This window comes from Carcharodon carcharias, chromosome 1 (assembly GCF_017639515.1).
Source record: "Carcharodon carcharias isolate sCarCar2 chromosome 1, sCarCar2.pri, whole genome shotgun sequence".
In the NCBI taxonomy this organism is placed as follows: domain Eukaryota; kingdom Metazoa; phylum Chordata; class Chondrichthyes; order Lamniformes; family Lamnidae; genus Carcharodon; species Carcharodon carcharias.
The window spans coordinates 28918257-28941866 of NC_054467.1; the positions used below are offsets into that span (position 1 = coordinate 28918257).

A 23610-nucleotide genomic window follows, 5' to 3' on the forward strand; every position below is an offset into this window, starting at 1 on the left:
CTGGGATCACAGTTTTGAAACCAGATAAAATAGTTATGAAAGACTTTTAGCTAATTCCATGAATAACAGATGTTGTGTCGCTTCAGGACTGCAAGGCTTATTTTGCAAGACAAGTTGATCTCTTTAAGTGCTTCCATTATAATTTCAAGATATCTTTAATTGTGTTGGACTGCATGGGAATATTTCTTTCGGGTCTATCAGTTCCTCACCTGAGATTGGCCTTTATAGAAAACAACTAATCGTCAGAAGCTATAGCAAAGCCATAGATTGCTTACAACCAGGAACAAAAATAAGTGTTTAACAGGTCAAAGACGTGTTCTAACTCCCCACTCAAGAAGGAAAATCAACCTTAAATTATGTGCTCAGAGATGCTGACTTTACATATATTACAATAGATGTTCATTCATATAGGCTGTGCCTGAAGGTAGGTCTTTGGCTTATTGTCTGCTGATGCTTACTGAGCTGTTTTCTTAGCAGCTTTTGTTAAGCGGTGGTTTGCCATTGTCTTCTACTCTCAGGGTCAGGGCGAGGAGGCAGGTCCCAAGTCTACCTCAGCCAGAATGGGAATTGAACCTGCCCTGTTGACATTATTATGAACCAAACTAGCCATCTAAGCTAACTGCCCTTCTACAACAGATGTTACAAAGTAGTAATTAATCAGCAATTCTGATGATGTCATAATTACAGAGAAAGTCGAGCTATTTTAAAATTTGGGCATAAAGTGCTGATAAAGAAAGAACTTGCATTCATATCGTTTCATGACGATTCTAATTGCAGTCACTGTTGTAATGTAGAGAAGCACGACTACCAATTTGTACATAGCAAGGTCCTGCGTGCAGCAATTAGATTAATGGCATGATAACAGGAGCAATCTTAACATTGGTCGGGGCTGGAGAACTGCAGATATCAGTCCGCCTATTTGGCTTTTCAGGACTGGTCCTTGAAAACTTCAGACGTGAGTAATTCAACAACCACAAAAAAAACTTCTAACTCCACCAATCTTCTACAAAAGCAAAAACAGAATTACCTGGAAAAACTCAGCAGGTCTGGCAGCATCGGTGGAGAAGAAAAGAGTTGACGTTTCGAGTCCTCATGACCCTTCGACAGAACTATCAATATGTTTCAGAACCGACTATCTACAGCTTACCCAAGTCTTGCAGCTACTGCCATCATTGTGCTTACATGATAGAACTTTTGAGCTTTAGGGTGATGAGTTTTAATTTATAGTTCTGTCGAAGGGTCATGAGGACTCGAAACGTCAACTCTTTTCTTCTCCGCCGATGCTGCCAGACCTGCTGAGTTTTTCCAGGTAATTCTGTTTTTGTTTTTGTTTTGGATTTCCAGCATCCGCAGTTTTTTTGTTTTTATCCACCAATCTTCTGTCTGTCTAGCAGGAAAAAGTGCTATGCTAATCTTTGCTTGTGGCATTAAGTACTTTCCCTGCCTGTGGCAAGAAACACTGTTAAATGTTGGCATGTAGCCTAAAGTACATGTTGTTCCTTTAATCTGTTGCTCTCCCTTTACAAGACTCATTTGCAACACCACCAAGTATCCAATCTCTCCCAGTGTAACTCCCAAGACGGTAGTGGGAGTTCCACTGCCGGCCTGCCCCACAATATTACAATTATTTCAACCTACGTTTCAGAACCGACTATCTACAGCTTACCCAAGTCTTGCAGCTACTGCCATCATTGTGCTTGCATGATAGAACTTTTGAGCTTTAGGGTGATGAGTTTTATATTACAACTGAACCATAGCAGTGATGCATAAGATTTTAGAGATGAGAGCTGGATGAATGTGACAAAACCAGGAGTGAACCATATTTGATTAGACAATAATACAATCCGCCATCCTAAACAAAAAAATGAGACCCTGCACACATACACATAGTCAAGGTCCACAAAAGTGAGATACGCAAATAAAAAGGGAGACCCCATACACAGAAAAACTAACATCCAAACGTGAGGCTGCTATGCTCAGAAAGCAAAACCTCCCCCACATACTTTCTGCTCCATCACTCATACTCTCTCTTGAGGCTGCAAATCTGAGGACCAGAATTTTCTTGGTTCTGCTCGTGACAGTTCTCATCTCCTGTGGAAGTGGAGAAGTAAGTGCCAAGGTGGGTCTTCTAGGATTGCACTAACTGTCGCGGTCCTAAATTGCTATCCAGAATAGCTGGATGTGGAGGGAATTATGTGCAGGAAGACGTTCTTCTGGTCACAGCCCTGGAGCACTCATCATCCTTACAAGGATGAAATCTATGAAACATGTATGGAGTAAGTTATGCGCAATGCATTTGGATGCAGGTTGTGGTGTTGAGATTCTGGGTCCATTACTCTTAGGCTATCCTTTAAGAGATATAAGGATTGATAAGTGTCCTTTCTAGGCTTCATTCAGGCTTTCTTCAAGGAAGGAAGTCACGCACTGGGTGGTGATGCATCCACAGGAGGTGTTTGGAAAATGGAGGGAGAGTTTCAAAGACAGAAATGAAATTAAAGTAATTTAGAGCTGCTGCTGGAGTTCAGAGATTAAAGTATTTAGAAACAGGAGTGTCAAAATCTGTGGGCTAAAATAAGACTGTTCATCCATCCAACCAGTTCCAGTGCAGCCCTTAGCTGAATTACTTTGCTGTCATCTCATTGAACTTTCTTAAAATTGTAAGATTATCGATGAAGAATTGTTTCTCCACTGCAGTTTTGCTTTTGTTTGAAATTTGTGGACCTGTCTATTTGGGGAAAAAAGAACTATTCTACACTGGATGAGGATTTATGTACCACTGAAAACAAACTTTTCAAATAATCAGACAAGGCAAAAATGTGAACCCAACAGTATGTTAAAAAAACAGTATGCTGAGTTCCCAATGTGTTACCTTGGATCCACTCCCTGCTCTGCATTTCCAGGAACAGCAATGCTGTCAGGTCAAGTGAATAATCTTTCTGCACTGACCCTTTCATTGCTTTTTGGTGATCTAACTGTTAAGTAATGGCTAAAACACCTTCCCAAGAGTGCAACTCTGGTTTCCCATTCATCCTTCTTCTTGCCCCTTTCTCTCTCTTCACCTTCTCCCTTCTTCAAAACAAAGGCAAAATTATCTCGGCTGCCAACTGGGGAAAGACCCACTACATTCCAAACCTCATATAAACCATGATGCAACCTGAATTTTAGCCCTAAGCACAGCCCAAGGGTATACTTGTGGAACAAAAACACCGCACTTTGACCTTCCAAATCCTTACTTGACACCAGTTCATTAACTTTAATGGGGTGGAATTCCAGAAATACAGACGGTAAAAGAAAATGTTAAAGTGAAGCTTTCCAAGTCATTCTTTTCCTTCTTCAGTTTTGCCAAACTAATGACTATTATCTTTTTTAAATCTCCACTAAAGGTCTCATTTAAAAAGGGAACTGTTATGTCTTCTGGTTCCTATAAGTTCGAAATAATCACATTTTTAGACTCAAAATGCTGGAGTCTCAGCAATTGTATTTCTTACAGCTCTCCATGTGGCTGATACATTGTTGCTCAGCACTTGGCCACAGTGCAGCAGCAACTGTGGCATCCTGGTTGCAACATTCGCATAACAATTAGTTCCAACTCTTCATGAATAATATAACAGGAAACAAACTTCATCTAAATGTAGACTTTAAAAACTTACAATTCAAGCTAGTAAAGCAGTTTAGTGTTCAGATAAGATTGAAGAAGTTATTTTTCTTCACTTCATCTCCTTTCCTCTACTTGACATTATAATCTTACCGGTGGCCAATTGGGACTCATGAGTCTGTACATAAAAGCAGTGGGTACAAGCAGGCCTTTTGATTGTGCCCAGAGAGGGAGGAATTATGCATGCCAACTATAATTAAATGTATTCCTGATAGTTTCATCACATGAATTATTCGGCCAATATATCCATCCTGTCTTCCTACGCCAATTGGAAAGCAAAAGGACACATTACCGAGTTGGATGATCCTTGGCTGTCAGCCAAACAGCTATTTTATCCTATTTTCAATATTTTACTGTCTGATAAAGTGAAATTTTCAAAGAAAATGTTTTTAAAAATTCTTAATTTCCCAATGATTTTTCTCCACGATTGCACACAGCAGTGTCCTGGAGATCGATCTTCAATCCCTGGAGACTCCAGACCAGTCCTGGGGGTTGGCAACCCTAGAAGGAATATAAACCTTCCCAATCCTGTTCACGCCAATGTCCATGTGCACACACTTTTTCAGCAGCAGCCACTAGATAACAATCAAAAGTAGTGGAACTCTGGCAGATTTTTCCCACTACCTCACTCAGGACGCCGATTGCCACCAACATTCAACTGAAATCAGCTAACTCAGCATAGACAGGACATTCAACTTTGAATGGTTAGTGTCACAACATAAGTGCTTTTACCCATTTACAACATCCCATTGCCGAACTGTTCTATATGGATCAGAGCATTGTACTATTTAACTATTCAGTTGTAGTAGTCTTGCTCCTGAGTCTGTAGGTTGAGAGTCTAAGCCTCACTCCAGAATTTAAGCTCAAAATCTATGCTTACACCTCAGTGGAGTATTGACAGGACAATATATTGTCAAAGATGTTGTCTTCTGGATGACATATTAAATGGCAGCCTCATTGGCCTGTTCAGGTGGACGTTATTGATCCCATGCCACATTTTCGAAAGAAAAGCAGAGACTTCTCGGAACCTTCTCTAGCTTTCATCCTTCAAACAAACCACATGATCTGTTTGTACATCTCATTTCTATAACCTTATTTATCTACAAAGTTATGACGACCACATTTTGAAAGGAATTAACTGGTGGTGAAGCACTGTGGACCATCCTGAGAATATGAAAGGCACTATATAAATATGTCTACATGTGTCATGTAATGTGCTGTGGCTGAGCTGCAGCTTTTTGTAATCTAATCTGTCCTCTTACAGTTGCAAAGTTTTGTTGCTGCACACAGGTCAATCCTGATGTCAAGTAGAGGGCAATAAGTGGTCAAAAGAAATCAATGGGCTTTCTTTCTCTTGTTGAAAAAATACACAAATTTGAATGAGTGGCTTACATATGTACTTATGGTAAGTCTGACAATACACCTGACAATCTGTTGGGAATCCTTACAAAAAATGGCAGCAAATAGAATTTTATGTTGTTTCTGAGAGGGTTCTACTAGTCTCCTGCTGGAGTTACAGTGAGAGACCGATAGAGCCCCTGTGAAATGCCACGGACCACAATGCTTAAAAACATAGGGCCATTATACCAGGTAGCGCAGAGCTTATTGCTTTGTTACTAACAAGGAGCTATATGTCCAACCAGGCTTGTCCCTTTAAAGCAATCAGTCCTGTTGCTTTGAACAGGTACACTCATGTGTGTGCTGGCTAATTTAAGCTGGGCATGTTCTGAAGTTGATCATGCCACACTTGTTTGTCTCTGGGTTGGTAGTAGTGAGTGAAGTATAAGCCCACCCTATCTGCTATTTCATCCCGATCTCACCTCTACCCCAGCCCCACATAAAAGATCAGGAAAGCCATTTGGAAATTACTGATATGGAGGTTTTGTTGGGGGGGGGGGGGGGGTGGTTACAGCTGTCAACTGAATTTTTTCCAGGATTCTTTTGCTTTTTGCTTCTGTAATAAAATCTTGAATTGAGATAAGCATATATCAGACATGACAGTTTCTGCATTTACAGATATGTACACAAGGGTACTTTGAGAAATCGCTTATTTTTCCTCTCTGTTCCTTTCTGTTTTCAGGAGCGCTCTGTTATGCTGAACTTGGGACAAGTATAAAGAAATCAGGTGCCCACTACACCTACATCCTGGAAGCCTTCGGTCCACTGCCAGCTTTTGTTCGAGTCTGGGTAGAACTGATTGTCATACGGTGAGTAGATTTCTGAAGCAAGCGGGCAAAACCACATCCTTGCATCAACGCAGTCTGTTACAGCCTGTGTTTTTATTATGAAAGAGCTCTGCATCTGTTGGGAAATGTAAACCCAAGTGATGTATACAGAATTCAAAAGCCCCATCTTTTTTTTTTAAATACTAGCCTTCCTTTTAAGAAAAGTGGCAACGTGAAACGTGGAATATTTTTGCATTTTCTTCAGGATTTCTTGAAATTGTAGTAATGTATAAAACTGAATGTTATGCAATTCTGATTATGACCGAAGGAAATGGCACAGTAAGTCTTGCCGATATAAAAAGACATTTTGGCCTTGAGTTTCCACAGGGATGCTGGTGAGGGATCGGCAGAACCACTGTGGAATTTCAGGGCCTTTTTCAATGTTGTTCATTGTAAATTTCATCCAGTTTTAGAGGTGTTCCAACTGATAAACACTCAAAGGGCAGAATCTTGTGTGCACTTTAAAAAATAAATTGCAGGTAGGGAACCATTTTCCAGTCTCAATGACAATCAGGGTGCTTGCTTGATTCCAATGGCGTCCTCGAATCTGCCCACAATTTGGCACTTAATTATGCAGTGTGTGGGCAGCCTCAGTTGCCCCTGATGTGTTTCTGGAGGCAAGTCAATGGCCTGCTAACCTAATGCTAATATTTTTGACTTTCCTCCTGGTCCCATTTTCCACCCCCGCGGGCCTGGGAAGATTCCAGCTGAGGCCAATGTCAATGCCATCCCAGGAAGACTTACTTCTTCAGCTGCAAAAATGAGAAGCAAAGATCAAAGATCCAGATCATTCAGTTTCTGCCATTTCAATTGTAATGTGTGTTTAAGCAAATGGACTGAACAAGGGTTAAAAAAAAAAACAAGGTCCCTTTATTCCACTGGCATCAAAACTGTATAAACTGTGAAGGGAAAGCATAACTCTAAGAAATAACTATTTACAGAGAATATTCACCAGCGATGCTCCAGATCCCTGTCCAAGTCAGTTCCTCAGCACGGCACTCACCAGCACGTTCAGGCTTGTCTATTAGCCCAGCTCCTGACAGCAGTTCTTCTCCCCTCCCATGAGGCTTCTCAGACTAATGGGTACTTCCAGTCAGTCAACTAGGTCCAAATTCCCCTTCCTGGCTCTTCAGCCACCTTCAGGGTCTTCAAGCTATCCTAGGCCTCTGCCACTGACATGTCCTGAGTTTGTCCTGGCTGCTTTCTTTCTTGCCTCATGGCATCTGGCTCCGCCTCTCAGCTTGTCAAAGACACTGCTCCTTGCAGGGAGGGGCACACTGGACCAATCGGTTCCCCTGCTCAGTGCTCCCCCACCATCGCCATCTGCTGTTGGAAGCCCCACTACACAGTGTTGCCTCAGGATTCCTGGGGCTTTCTTGGATGGAGGGAGAGGATTAAATCTTGGCCACTGGTTGTTGTAACTCTTTCGAGTACAAACCCGTTTCCATCTGTTTCACATGAAGTTACGTTGTTTCATAGTTTGCCGTTGTGAGATTTGAACTCTTGATCTTGGGGTTACAAACCCACTACCATAACCACTTGGCTATTTAGGCCAAGCCCACTGGTTGTTGTAGGTGCTAGCCAGACAATCTCATTCAAATGAGGTTGTTCTAGGCCTGCCACTTTTCTTATTTGGTATGATGTCAGCTGCCACCCTCTCCTAAAGTAGAGTTATCTGAAGATCATGGAGTTGTGGTATGTTCCTGAAGTTTTGCTGCACCAGAAAGGGCCTGTGGATATCTGAGGGAAGGCCAAAAATTGGTGAGAACTGGTTTTAATCTCTTTAGGGCCCCTCAGGATTCCAATTAGGGCCATCATTTGCATTGACAGCCTGAAGTTCCTGATTGCTAAATGTCAGAGAGGCCTACAGATGCTCATGACTCCCCTGACTCTACAATTGGTGCTAGACCTTGCAATGGGTAGGCCTACAACAAGTTTTTCTTAGATCTTTTAAGTGTCCTTGGGTAGGAAATGCAGGTGATCCCTCTGCTGGGAAAGAGCTGCACATTCCTGGTGTATGGCAGTGCTGTGGGAACTCTGGTTTCAGCATTTGTGGTTAATTAGGCCTTCAAATATATTAATTGTGCCCTTGGGGACTACTGTCATGGACTCCTTCAGTGCGTTGGTGAATTGGTGATATTGCATGAAGTAGTATTCTGCTGATGTGAGGAATATGTATCATTATATATTCATTATATTCATTATACCATCATTCATTATACCATCATTATATTCAGGCGTAAGGAGTGATATATGAAAGATGTCAGTGACATCTGAGCTAAAAATAAAAAGTGCTGGAAAAACTCAGCAGGTCTGGCAGCATCTGTGAAGAGAGAAACAGAGTTAACATTTGGAGTCTATATGACTCTTCTGCAGAGCTAAAGAGAAGTAAAAATGTGGTGGATTTTATATAGTTTAGAGGGGGCGGAGCAGCTGGAGCAAGATGGAAGGTCAGGCATAGGTGGGAGCTTAAGAGAGATTGACAAAGATGTCATGGATACCAGACAAAGGCAATGTTAAGTGTGAAGATTAAAGAAGGTGCTGATGGTGGCATAAAGGTAAGAACAGAATGCATTAATAGAGAACAAGAGTCAGTACTCTGTGAAAGCACAACATAGAAACCAGTGACCTTTGGAGGGGTCGGGGGCTGGTTGGGGAAAAAGGATAATAAATAAATAAATAAATAGACAAATAAATGCTTTGACCTCTGAGCTGGCTGTTCTACCTCGCATCCATTTTTTCTTTCTCCAGCAATCTCACTTATTAGGGAATTTCCATTGAGAAATGTCTCGATATCACCAATGAAACTGATGTAAAGTAGCAGAACAATTACCACAGTGGCTCCTGAGAACCATAGCTGACAGCAGGGGGAAAGCAAAGGAAATTAAAAAGAAAAATTGGAAAATCTGTTCATTGAATCTACTTTTTGTGTTTTACATGAATTTTGGTATTCAGTTAGATCTCCTAGCAATCATAGATCACCTTGCAATCTTGGACATAGATTTCACTTGGCATCCACCAGTTAATGTCAGCAACAAGTGTACATCATTAAACTATGTCATCCCCTTTAATTATAATATTACTCTGAAGCATCTACCCTTACTTTCTGCCCCCCATTTCCTTTACAACTGGCATAGAGTGCGGTCTCAACAGAGGTCCAGCAGAATAGATCTCTGCCAAATTTCTTTTATCATTGCACCCGGTAAAGAGTCCATAAAAGGCATAATAAGGACAAAAGCCTTGTCTCTCACAGCTAGGATTTAACTGGTTTCATTTGCAATGTGCTTTGATAACCTATTTAGTATTCTGTAACACATGACAACTCCAGACTATAATACTGGGGTGTGAAGGGTAACTTTCAAAAGTCCTTGGGGAAGAAAGATTGCAGCATCAGCTCAAATGCCTGATTTATAGGAAGGGAAGGCAGGCGGTGTATATAATTGGACAACTGATCCATTACCGCCAGTGTTCCGCCTCTCGCCAAAGTTGAAAGCTACTGTCAGTGATCTCTGTTCTGTGCATTCGACAATTAGACCAATATCGCTGCAGTACTCCTGGACTCCTTTTGTAATACCTTTTGAAGACTCTCAGATAGTCATTCTCAGTTAAACAATCCTAATATTTGTTTAGCTACTTCATACTATGGATTGCTATGTGGCATATTGCAGATGTTCGTTCAATGTCATGTTGAAATATTGACTTAAGAGCAGAACAAAGTATTAATACAGGGGTGCTGCTGTTTAACTGAGATAACGTCAATGATATAAAATCATATCAACACCTTGCAATCCATCATTTGTGCCAGCCACAGATTCCTATGTCATACTATTGTGTGGAGATGTACAAATCCCTCTTGAATAAGGGCAGAATAGCAAATGCCGGCAAAGGAATTCTGGTTATAACAGCACAGTATAGCATTGGGACTGTGTCAATGTTTTTCAAAAACACGTTTTAATCAAAAATTATAATTCAGCAAGAGCAGCAACCCCAACAGCAAGACCAACAGTAAATATAGTTGAGGTCTCTTATCAATAAATCTGAGAAACACCAGGGGCCGTATCATGTCTTTGGCAAGGTGCAACTTCAATGGTGTGGCTGTTGTGAAGAAACATAATTATTCTGTTTTGTACACTTTGCAATCTTTGGACCTGAGATCACAGTTTTGAAACTAGGTAAAATAGTTATGAAAGACTTTTAGCTGATTCCATGAATAACAGATGTTGTGTCGCTTCAGGACTGCAAGGCTTATTTTGCAAGACAAGTTGATCTCTTTAAGTGCTTCCATTATAATTTCAAGATATCTTTAATTGTGTTGGACTGCATGGGAATATTTCTTTCAGGTCAATCTGTTCCTCACCTGAGATTGGCCTTTATGGAAAACAACTATAATGATGGGGAGAGGGCGTAAGGAAAGAAGTCAAACATTTTCCCACCAGCGTGCCATACTGCCAGGGACAAGAAAGATGTGACTCAGAGGCCTACTGGGCCACTTAATTGGTCGATTAAGAGCCACCTCTTGGCCTCCCAGCAGACTATAGTGGGTGGGGCTCTTTGTTATGAGCACCCCATGGCACATTGGGTGTCTCCACCCAGCAGCAATGGCCAACCTCGTGACAATGGAATGGCTGATGCTTGATGGCCCACTGATCGCCGGGGCCTGACTGCTGGCCCTGGCTTCCCCCAAACAACTTCAACTCGCTTTGAGGGCACCTGGCCACTGAGGTGCCCTCTCCCCTGGTGTTACTGCTCAGCAGTGGCTATTGCTAGCATTGCTGTGCAGGTTGGGGGGGAATTCCCCAAAAGCGAGAGTGCGCTCTTTCGCACATGCGCACCACAGAGTGCACATCTCCCTGAGGCAAAGTGCTGCCTCAGGGAGATCACTTACACTTTGTAAAATATTAAAAATAAAAATAAAAAACTCCCTGACATGTCCCCCTCGTGTGACAATGTGACATGAAATGGGATGTGTTCATAATTAACATAATAACTTTATTAAAAATTTTAAAACCCTACATGAAACCTCATCCCGCCCGTGGATGAGGTTTTATGTTTTTTGTATTTGCCACCGGGGCTCCTGGCCTGCCCACCAACCTTAAGGTTGGACGGGCAGGTAAACTAAGAACTTTAATTGATTTGTCAATGGCCTCAATTGGCCATTGACAGGTCAGCGGGCCCGCTGCTGATTTTGCTGCGCCCCCGCCTTCCTGAAGATTTAAATGGACCGGGATGACATCAGGGGTTCCGCCCAACATCATCCCGCGTCATTTTACGCATCGCTGAGCGAGCCCCGCCCCCTGCTCACCGATGGCAAAATTATGCTCAGACATTACACGGAGTGAACCGAATTGGTTCACATACAAGCCAATTCGGTTCACTCTACGTGATATCAAGAAACGGCTGAAGGCGTTGGATACTGCAAAGGCTATGGGCCTTGACAATATTCCGGCAACAGCACTGAAGACCTGTGCTCCAGAACTTTGGGAGGTGGTGACATAGTGGTGTTGTCATTGGACTAGCATATAGAGACCCAGGGTATTGTTCTGGGGGCCTGGGTTTCAATCCCACCATGGCAGATGGTGTAATTTGAATTCAATAATAATCTGATGACCATGAAACCATTGCCGATTGTCGTAAAAACCCATCAGGTTGACTAATGTCCCTTTCGGGAAGGAAATCTGCTGTCCTTACCTGGTCTGGCCTACATCTGACTCCAGACCCACAGCAATGTGGTTGACTCTTAACTAATCCCTGATCAAGGGTCTAGCCAGCAAAGCCCACATCCCATGAATGAATAAAATAAGCTTTCTGCACTGCTAACCAAGCTGTTCCAGTACAGCTGTTATATACAACACTGGCATCTACCTGGCTGTGTGGAAAATTGGAAAATTGCCCAGGTATCTCCTGTACACAAAAAGCAGGATAAATCCAACCCAGCCACTTACTACTCCATTAGTCTACTCTCAATCATCAATAAAGTAATGGAAGGGGTCATCAACAGTGATATCAAGCGGCACTTGCTTAGCAATACCTGCTCACTGACGCCCAGTTTGAGTCCCACCAGGGTCACTCAGCTTCTGACCTCATTACAGCCTTGGTTCAATTATGGACAAAAGAGCTGAGCTCCCGAAGTGAGGTGAGAGTGACTGCTCTTGACATCAAGGCAGGTTTGACAGAGTGTGACATCAAGGAGCCCTAGCAAAACTGGAGTCAATGGGAATCAGGAGTAAAGCCTGCCGCTGGTTGGAGTCATACCTAGCACAAAGGAAGATGGTTGTGGTTGTTGGAGGTCAGTCATCTCAGCTCCAGGATATCACTGCACTGAGTGTCCTCAGCCCAACCATCTTCAGCTGCATCATCAATGATCTTCCTTCCACCATAAGGTCAAAAGTGCGGATGTTCACTGATGATTGCACAATGTTCAGCACCGTTTGTAACTCCTCAGATACTGAAGTAGTCCATGTTCAAATGCAGCAAGACCTGGACAAAATCCAGGCTTGGGCTGACAAGTGGCAAATAACATTCATGCCATACAATTGTCATACAATGACCATCTCCAACAAAACAGAATGGCATTACCATCACTAATTCCCCAAATATCAACATCCTGGAGGGTTACCATTGACCAGAAACTGAACTGGACTAACCATATAAATACTGTGACTAAAACAGCATGTCAGAGGCTAGGAATCATGCGATGAGTAATTTACCTCCTGACTCCCCAAAGCCTGTTCACCATCTACAAGGCACAAGTCAGGAGTGTGATGGAATACTCCCCACTTGCCTGGAGGAATGGAGCTCTTGCAACACTCAAGGAGCTTGACACCATCCAGGACAAAGCAGCCCGCTTGATTGGCAGCACATCCACAAATATTCACTTCCTCCACCATTGATGTATAGTAGCAGGAGAGTGTAGCATCTACAAGATGCACTGCAGCAATTCACCAAGGCTCCTTCAACAGCACTTTCCAGACCCGCAACCACTACTATCTACAAGGACAAGGGCAGCAGATAAATGGGAAGACCACAATATAGAAGTTACCCACCAAGTTACTCAATGTCCTGACTTGGAAATATATCACCGTTCCTTCACTGTTGCTGGGTCAAAATTTCGGAACTCCCTCCCTAATAGCACTGTACCTACACCACATGGACTGCAGCGGTTCAAGAAGGCAGCTCAGCACCACTTTCTCAAGGGTAACTAGGGATGGGCAATAAATGCTGGCCCAACCAGTGAAGCCCACATCCCGTGAATGAATAAAAAAAAAACAAGCATGCAAAGTTACAAGTTATACAGTAGGAGGTTACTCTTTGGCCAAATTTAAGATTCAGTGATAAAAGGTAAAAAAAAATAGAAAGTTCACTGTTTTTGAGTTTTTCACTGGTGTTCATGGCTGAGGCAGATTTTTTGCACAGAAGGCAGAATTCTTGAAATTCCAGTGGGGTTGAGGCTGATGTAAACTGCAATTTCTGGAGATAGTCTCTTTTTTTTAAACGTAATCTATTTTTTCCATTAGTCGAAGATATTGCACCTGAGGTTCCTTGTAATTGAAATTCTTAATCTCTGTGATGGATTCCAAACTGTAACAGAGCTTAAGAGCAGGGGAAAGAGAGATGGTGTTACTGCTGCATTGGAAGATTTATTCAAGACTTTTTTCTTAGCAGCTTGGGTATTGTAATAAAGAACTCTTCAAAATGGTTATTTTGATCACGTGACCTCTCCCCCCATAGTAAAGAGTATTCCAAAAAGTAATTGATTAGCTGATGTCTGGATGGACCTTGGCTATTTTATTAAGGTCTGGTTGATTAGTTTATTTAATGTTCCAGCAATCTTTTCCGAATGGCCCATTCTTCCCTGTGATGAGCTAGGAAGAACATATCAATGTCTTCTATGTAGCTATTGTCCTGGTAGAATTTCTGGCTCTACCTGGAAGGTAGCTTTATAGAAATACTAATAGTAAGAGCCAGTTACAAGTTTCAGTAAAACCTTGAAGTGATTTTTGATATCAGCAGGTTTGAAATTCCAAGGGAGGTTGTCTTGGCCTCTCTTAATTGTAATTCACATTAGAAACTTCCAGAAACTGGCCAACTTATAATACTAGACGTGTCAGTTGATTCATTGCAGCCATCTTAAGTCAGTGTCTTTGTTTGTTTTAAAAAGTCCTTTTAAAGAAGTTAAATATATATTTGACCAGCTGATGAAATTAAAATATAATAGTCCATAACTTACGGGCTCCAGGGTGTCATAAATGTTGGGGGATCCCAAAGATGTGCTGGGGAAACCTCCCCAGATGTCCCCAGGTAAGGATTTCCCAACAATTGCCCAGGATGTTCAAACTTCCACTGGGAAATTGCCCTGCAATTGGAACAATCTGAAAGTACGAATTAAATTGCAAACTTTGGTTCCATTTGACTTACTGTAATAGTTACCTAGGAAATGTTAGAAGAATTAAAACCACTTCTAACTCCTGGGTAACTATAGTATTGACACCCACCAATCCCCCACAGGATTCCACCCACCCAAACCCCCACCCCTCCTGGAATAGCCAATACATTGGTAAATTTAAAAACAAATCAAAATCTTGCTGAACATTTAGTGTTCTTGCGCTCGAAAGTTCATTAGCTTTTGAAGCCTCATTGAATGCCTGTCAAGAATGCAATTGCAGCAGAAACTCCTGATAGTGATTCATTCATTCTGGGGTAGTGGTCAGTTTTGTAGGCAGGGTCTGCTTCTGTCATGATGTTCTTGAAACTAATAAACAATCCAATTTCAATGATTGCAATTTGCACTTAAAATCCTATGATATTTTGCATCGTTTACATGGACAGCAGAGGAATTACACCAGGAAAGCCAAGGCAATCGAGTGGAGACTACAGGTCAAATTGTTTTAATTTAGTCAGGGAGACGTATGGAGTAATAAGGTACACACACTATATCAATTTGTTAAAGACAAATCATATTTGACTAAGCTGATTGAGTTGATGACATATAAATACTGTGGCTACTAGAGCAGGTCAGAGGCTGGAAATTCTGCAGCGAATTACTCACCTCCCGATCCCCCAAAGACTATCCACCATCTACAAGGCTCAAGTCAGGAGTATGATGGAATACTCTCCAATTGCCTGGTTGAGTACAGCTCCAACAACACTCAAGAAGCTTGGCATCATCCAGAACAAAGCAGCCTGCTTGACTGACACCTGACCCACTGTCTTAAACATTGACTGCCTCCACCACCGACGCACAGTGTACTATCTACAGTGTGCATTGCAGAAACTCACCAAGGCTTTTTCGACAGTGCCTTCTAAACCTGCAGCCTCTACCATCTAGAAGGACAAGGGTAGCTGATAAATGGGAACATCATGACCTGGAAAGTTCCCCTCCAAGCCACACACCATCCTGACTAGGAGCTATGTTGCCATTCCTTCACTGTTGCTGGGTCAAAATCCTGGAACTCCCTAACAGCACTGTGATTGTACCTATACCACATGGGCCTGCAGCGGTTCAAGAAGGCAGCTCACCACCAACTTCTCAATGGGAAATTAGGGATGGACAATAAATGCTGGCCTAGCCAGCGACACCCAAATCCCATAAAACAATTTTAGAAATGTTCTTTGAAGTAACCAAGAGGCCTGATGAAGATATTACAATAGATGTTGTATACATGGATTTATTTGGAAAATAGAGGAAAATAATATTAAAGGAGCAGTGATACGTTGGGTTTGTAACTGGCTAAGGGATAGGAAGCAGAGAATAATGGTGAATGAATATTTTCCCAGACTGAAGAGAAGTATTCACTGGGGTCTCTCAGGGGTCAGTCTTAGGACCATTGCTTTTCTTGATAAATATAAAAGATCTTGCTACATATAAAAGTGTTGAATTTATTAAAAAAGTTGTTTCTTTAAGGTTAGAAGGGTAAGGGATTTTGTTTGGCGGGCACGCGCCAGAGGTGGCTGCGTGCCCGCCGAACTGGCAGCAGCCTATTATGCCCATTAAAAAAGCAATTAACCTTGTTAAGAACACTGCCCGTCTGACCTTAAGGTTGGCAGGTGGGCAAAGAGCCCAAGCAACCTTCACATTCTTCACTAAACCTTATCCACGGGCTGGATGAGGTTTCCTGAAGGTTTTCTAAAATAATTAAATAAATTTTGCAAACTTCACAAACGTGTCCCAGCTCATGTGACACCGTCACATGAGGGGACATGTTTAAATATTTTTTTACTTTAAGTAGATCATAAAATTTTTCAATAAATAATCTCCCTGAGGCAGCTCTGTGCCTCGGAGATTGCTGCACCCTTTCGCGCACATCGCAGGCCCCTCCTCCCCCTGCCTGCACAGGTAGCGCTGAAAGCTACCAGCCGTTCATTACACTGGGTGGCCCACCCGTCTAAAATGGTGGCACGCAGCCGATTGCGGGCAGCAATCGGCTCCGCGTCTACCCCAGCCCGCCCACCATAGGAAAAATTCTCCCCACAGTATTCAAAATTATGATGGGCGTTGTTAGAGTAAATAGGGAGCAATTGTTTCCTCTGCCAAGTGGGTCATTAACTAAACGTTATAGATTTAAAATAATTGGCAAAAGGATTAGTGGGGAAAATGAGGAGAAATGTTTCCACTTGGAGGGGTGTAAAGATCTGAAAGGATGGTGGAATCAAATTCCATCAGAATTTTCAAAAGGACATGTACTTGAAGAAGATTTATTTGCAGGGTTAAAAGAAAGAAGTGGAGTGTAAGACTAAATAGGACAGCACTTTTTCAGAGCTGGGACAAGCAGGAGGGGGCCCAATGTCATCCTTCTGTGCTGTAAGATTCTATGATTGCTTGAAAATGAGTCTTTGCGTGGGTAATTTCTTGAAGGAAAATGCATTTGTTGATTGGCATGAGCATCCTCCCCTGAATCTGATCCCTTACCCTTCTAAGCTTGAAGAGACAACTATTTTTATAAATTCAACACTGCTCCAAAGTTGAGAACAATCAGCTCCTTTGTCGATTTTACAGCTTAAATATCTCTAAAAGGAGGGATTCAGTCAATTGTGTTGCTGATTAAGAAAATCTTTCAGCTGGATAATTAGTGATGTAAGCAATACACAAGCAATTTGGCAATGTACTCCACAATTGTCAAAGTAAATGTTCTAAGGGTTGCACAATAATTCTGACCTAACTTGTTCTGGTTTGAGTTCTGTTCATTGCTTTGCATAACAATGTTATGTTATACATTGTGCAAGCACATTCCCACATCAATCCTTTTGCTTCCACTCACCTTATTCGAGTAATGCTATTACAATTAATTATTTAAGTGTTCAACAAATGAGCAAAAATTACGCATATTTTAATACTGGTTGTCAAGGAAAGAAGCAGTTCATTGCTGAACATGATCTGAATAATTAGTTCGACTTTGCATGTGATCCACTTCTAGATTTGTATCGGCTGAGCTCAGAGCGAGTTTAGTACAGGGACTGGTGCAAGTCGGGGAAGGTGGTATAAAAAAAATTGCTAATGCTGGAAATTCTTAGCAATTGCAAATATTGTTAATCCAAAATAGTGGGCTTAATCCAAAGTATTGCAACTAGTAAATATTAACACTCAAATAAATGACAACATTTGCAATGCTGCAGTCATCAGTATATTTGGCTTCTTTGGTGTTACTTGACTGTGCAAATCATAGTTATCGCATTGATATCAGTACAAATAAGCACACCCTTTCCTGTGTGGAAATCATCTCCATGTGTAACAAAGCATGGCATAATTGGGCATTTTCCTACTCCATACTTACACTGTGCTTCCTCTGTGTGTCTACTAATTTCCTTTCTTCAAATCTGTTTACCCTATGTGCCACCCTAGGATCAGTATCATGGGATGAGATTGTCTGTGGTACAAAACATTCATGACTGAAGTGCTTCTCCTAACATGGCAGTTTATTCTTGGGAGGGAGCTGCTATTGTTTGCACCTCTGGGGCTTGTGCCTGAATAGCTTAATGTTTCTTCTATGGGAAGATTGAATGTGTGGCATGTGAGGAACAGCAGTCTCAGGCAGCCTGATTCCAGGCATTGTCATTCTTGGATCTGTGCCCCGGGTACTCAGTGGCAGCTAGCAGATCCTGAAAACAGTATGAGATAGCATCCTGCAGCCCACTCCCAAGGTTGAACATAATGGAGGTGTAGATGGCATCATGCCCCACCACCCCGCCACACACACACACACACAAAGCCCCCCCCCCCTGCAGCCCAGAATGCAAAGTCTGTATGGAACCAACCTGCTCCACGCCAGCGTAGCCATAAAGCTCTAACAAGCCTACTTGGCCTTGATTGCATATTTAAATATGGCAAGCAGGCTGCTGTATCATGGGGTTGAGTTCGGGGTGGAAAGTGGTGGGGTGGACGTCCATCCTATTTTATATGGCCCCACCAAAAACATGTCTGGCAGGGGCACGTAAAATGCAGCCTCCAGGGTCTGGTACCTGTACATATGGAACAGTCTAATCAGTAACCTACTCTCACCATTGCTCATCCTGTGTTTCCAATGAGGAGAAGGCAATAACTGGTCACTGATTTCTTCTTTGGTGGAGGATGCCACCTCTTAGAAACCTGTGGGATGACACCCAAGAGCGTTACAATCAATGCAGAAGGACCATGAACAAGATGTGCCTCAACAGATCTGCAGCTGCACATCAATATGTACCTGCCATGCTATCCAGAATGGTGATGGTTTGCTGCAGACTGCACAACATTGCGCGGCAGCATGATTTGGACAATCAGAGGGAACAAAAATGTACCGTGTGAGGAGGAAGGTGATGAGGGCCTTGCACCCCCACAGTTGTGTACATCTCATTGCCCTGAATTCCAGAGAAGCCCCTGATTATTGTGAGGTTTGCTTAGGTTCTACCAGTGGACCTGTCTCACAACCACATGCAACAGCCACTTTCTCCCAAACTCCCCCACCCCAACATGCAAACAACCAACTACTTATTTCATTAGTTTCAAATGATGGAAAGTGTTGATTTTTCGAATAAAGTGTGTTCTGGTACACAAATCACAGGAAGTTAATATCCAGTACAGCAAGCAATTAGGTGAGCAAATGTTTTGTTACCCATTATTACAAAGGGATTAGAGTATAAGACTGAGGAAGTCGTACTGCAATTGTATAGAGCCTTGGCGAGACAATACCTGGACGTTGCTTTAAAATGAGGTACATGGGATTGGTGCATGGATGGGTATGGGTGTGAGGAAGTATGAGGAGTGATATCACATCATGACAAGGCAGATTGGGGTTGTTGCATGTAGGTAAATGTATCAATTTTCTCACCTTTCCTGACTTGGTTAGGTCATTAAAGTGCTTCTTGCTTTATATTCAGGAGTGCAGCATTGCATTTCTGCTGATGACCTCCTTAGAAACATCCAACTACTGCTTCTTGGTTTCCAATAAACATTTCTTCCTCCCATTGCTGGGGAATTGTATCAGCTTCCTACCCCTCACAGCCCAGAGCAGAACACCCAGAGACGTATCTTTGAAATGGGGTGCTGGGGTGCAACCTTTGCACATCTCACTTCCGTCCTCATCCTCCTCCTCTCTTCTCTTGAACTCTAACACTTTCAAACTGCATCTTTGGATTGTCCCTTTAAATACTGGGTAGCATCGTATGGATCCTCATCATGACTGCTGCTACTCATTGGACCCCAAACCCAGAACTGGAATGGTAATAGGGTGGCTACATTAAAAAGCAATGTACAGATGTGCTTAAGATATTCTGGGTTTCTGAGAGATATTTGACCTCCCAACCATCCTAAACCCCTGCTCTCAGCCCCGGATAAGATTTTGTCATTATGTTGGCAAATAATTAGTAGATGGTATTAGGAAGATATAATAATTCTCATAATGTTATTGGAATTTATTGTAAAATAGTGGTATCTGTGTCTATATGTGTCTGCGTGTGTGTGTGTGTGTGTGTGTGTGTGAGAGACTTAATTGGATTAAAGGAAGCTGGTCTAAAGGCTTTGACGTCGTAGAAGATGACCTAGGTTTGAAATGTTAAGTAGCTAAACATATTTGTCAAGGGAACATTTGTATTTTAAATAAACCAGGCTAGATTGTTTTCAAAAGAGGGAGCAAAATGTGCCGCTTAGCCAGGTGAAGTTTAGAAATAATATGTTTATTTTTCTCAAAGATTACTGGTAAAACTTAGTACTATGAGAGATTTTTATTATCAAAAGGAAAAGCCCAAAGACATAATGAAACAATGGGAATTTGCATTCTAAGGGGAAAATATGTATAAAGGAGTGAAGGCTACGTGTAAGGGTAGACATTTTAGGATTTAACAAGTGTGAAAAGCCTTCAGCATCTACACCTAAAGTCACTGTCTGCAAAAAACTGAAGTTAAGGAAACTCACTTTGAATTGGATTGTCAGGGTATCATGTTTCTTTGCCTGGGTCTTTTGAAATCTATGTGCCTTAATGAAAGTGTAACTTGGGGTAGAATTTTGCCCTTGATGGGCAGGTGGGCCCGACCAACTCTCGGTGGCGGGCGGGCACTAATCCCCGCCGCTGAAACAGGCCCCGCCTCCATTTTGAGTGGGCAGGCCAATTAAGGCTGCCCAGTGTGTCGCCCGACGGGAAGCGCTATGCCAACTGCGTGCGAAAGAGTGCACATCTGCCTGAGGCAAAGTGTGGCCTCAGGGAGATCACTGAAAGGCAGTGAAACTTTAAAAATAGAAAAATAAAAAAATCATTAACATGTCCCCCTCATGTGAAAATGACACACGAGATGGGACATGTTAATGCAGTACACAAAAACTTTATAACAATTTTTTAATTCTGGTATCAAACCTCATCCTGCCACTGGATGAGGCTTGTAAAAAATTCACTTACCTGCCTGCCCGTTGGGCCCGTGCGCCGAGCCGAAGTTCACATGGGCCCCTCAAAATCCTGGTTGATTGGAGAGTTAATGGCCGACTGAAATATCGCGATGCCTCACGCTGACACCGGGACGCTTGCACGTGACATTTAAAGCGCTGGCGGGCGGACTCTGCCACCTGCACACCAGCTGGAAGATTCTGCCCTTGGATTCAGATTAAGTAGCAGATTTAGAAGTTATTATAGTAGTAATTTGTAGACATATGCATGTCATTTCTCTTATTAATAAATGTTTAATCTAGTTTTACAAATACCTATAAGACTTGGTGGTCTTATTCATGAAATTCATGACATGCATCTCAAAATTTATACAAATTGCAAAACAAGTTATGACAGTCATTTCAAGTTTCCCTTTGGGATTTGAACAACTCAGCATTTACCATCGGCTGTGCCATAACAGATGGTAGTCTATTGATTAAATAAATAACAGAGGATCAGAAGTAAATTCAGCTTTGCCATAAATATACAGCTTGAAATTGAATTTGAACTGACAAAAGCCAACTCACTCACACTGTCCAATATTGGTATCAGCTTTGCACTGGCTGCACCAGAAAGGTAACTAAACACTGTACCAGCTTCAATTGCTAGAGGTCTGTCAGCACCAGTAGTTGCTTAACAATTGTGTGAAAGTAGAATCACTAAAATCAGTGCAGAGACGATAAGACAAATATGTAGCTGGATGGTTCAGAAACAGCAAGAATAAACTTGCAGTTGTGACATGCAAGCATTCAGTAGATTTTCACCGCAGTATTCCCAGGTAGAATAGCTTGTGAAATAACTTGCCCTTTATTGGTGGTCATGTGGTTCACAATAGTGCACTTTGGGGACTGAGAGATATGCGCCTGAAATTTTGTTGGTGGTTCCTTCTCAATCAACCATCTAACTTCAATGGAAGATAAACCAAAATCCCAGATAGACTGTATAAACTGGGCTTCTGCCAAAATCAGAATGACCCCTGGGGAAATTTGTGGGTATAACCAGGGAAGGGAAAGGGGAGTGCCACTAGGTGAATTGCTCCTTCAGTGTTATGACTTGGCATATTGTGTGTGCCAGGTGGTTCAAATCCATGAGGGAAGCTCAATCTTGCTATCACAACAGTTTTGCAATTTGTATTTATTTCGAGATGCATGTCCTGAATTCAATAGTGACAAGTCCAGCAAGACTTTAGAGATCTTTTTTAGAAAACTAAATTAAACATTTATTAACAAAAGAAAAGATTTCAAATACATACATAGGTCTACAAACTACTACTATAATAACTCCTAAAATCCCTAATTAATCTGGTTCCAGTTACACCCCCATTAAGACAACAGTAAAACAAAAAAAAATAGGTTTTAAATAGATCCAGGCAAGTCACCACCATACCCTGGATGGTAGAATTCAAAGTGGCTTTTCCCAACTTTGGTTTATGTAGACAGCAGCCTTAATGCACAAATACTGGAGGCTTTTCACACTTTTGGCAGATTTTTCAATGCCTTCTCTAACACACAGCCTCATTCACCTTTATACATGTTTCTCCCTTTTAATATAAATCCCATTGTTCCCATATGTCTTTGGAACTTTACTTTTTTCATAATATATATCTTTTCATAGTGCTGATGTTATCAGTAACCTTTGGGAAAAATAAACACACTGCTTGGCCTAGCTTCTCTGTCTCAGTGTAAACATTCTATCATCTGTTTGAAATTCACACTACCCTGATTTATCTAAAAATGCAAATTCTCCTCACCTCACATGCTAAGACATCAGCCATGTTTACATATTTAGCATTTCAAACCTAGGTTCTTTTGATGAATCAAAGCCTCCAGACCAGCTGTCTCCAATTCAATCAAATCCCCTAGACACACAAACAGAGAAACTATCCAAACCCCACTAGTAACCTACTTTTACACTAATCACAATACTATCAGGAGAATTATAATACTTTCGTGACAACAGACTCAATGGGCCAAATGGTTTCCATCTGTACTCTATGGCCAGAATATAATGCTCGTCGGGCAGGCACGCGCCCAAACTGACTGAGCGTAAAATGACACGCAATGATGTCGGGCAAGCATCCCGAGGGTTGGCGGGCAGGCGAAAAGGCCGAGCCACCTTTACACTTATTAGGAAGCCTCATCCACGGGCGGGATGAGGTTTCCGACAGCTATTAAAAATTAAATAAAAATTAAAACATTTCGTTAATAACATGTCCCTGCTCATGCAACCGTCACATCAGAGGACATGTTTTGTAACATTTCAAAATCTTTATTTTTAATGTTTTAAACTCTTCATCTCCCTGAGGCAGCTCTGTGCCTTAATTGGCCCGCCAGTGTGAAATCACGATCCAGCCCCAATCGTGGGTGGCAGTCGGCTTCCCGATCATCCTGCCGAGCCCGGCCGATGAGGGAAAAATCCTCCCCTAATGATTCTATGATACTGCGAATGCTTTTAGTGCTGAAGATCATGCTAATAAGGTTAGACGAATTGGTGGAGGGAGGCTTGTTTTGGAACATAAACACTGGCATGGATCAATTGAGCTGAAGTTCTATGTAATTCTAAGTAATTCTATATAATTTAGAATTAGTCTCTTTTGATAGCTGTTAAATTAGCAGCAATACAAAATCAGCCTGCTGAGCAGATTAAAGTCTAAACAGGGGGAACTCTAACTCCCTTCACTTTGCAGAAACATGGCAGATTAAGATTGAACACCTCTATTTGCATTCCCATTCTCACCTGCCGGAGTTTTAAATTGCTGTCTTTGTTGGTGGCTGAGGTGCCCACTTGATTAAACTGGAGCCTCAATAATACATAGTAATCATGGTCCTGTGATTTAGGTAGGATCCCG

At 42.0% G+C, this 23610-nt stretch overlaps 1 protein-coding gene across 1 annotated transcript in view; it reads left to right on the forward strand.

The window, feature by feature from the left end:
- The window catches only part of slc7a11 (solute carrier family 7 member 11), a 210419-nt gene that overhangs the window by 15672 nt on the left and 171137 nt on the right, over window positions 1-23610 (forward strand). Inside the window, exon 2 of the mRNA XM_041195655.1 lies at window positions 5736-5862. Within this exon, the coding sequence (XP_041051589.1) occupies window positions 5736-5862 (127 nt within the window). The remainder of the gene's footprint in view (window positions 1-5735; window positions 5863-23610) is intronic.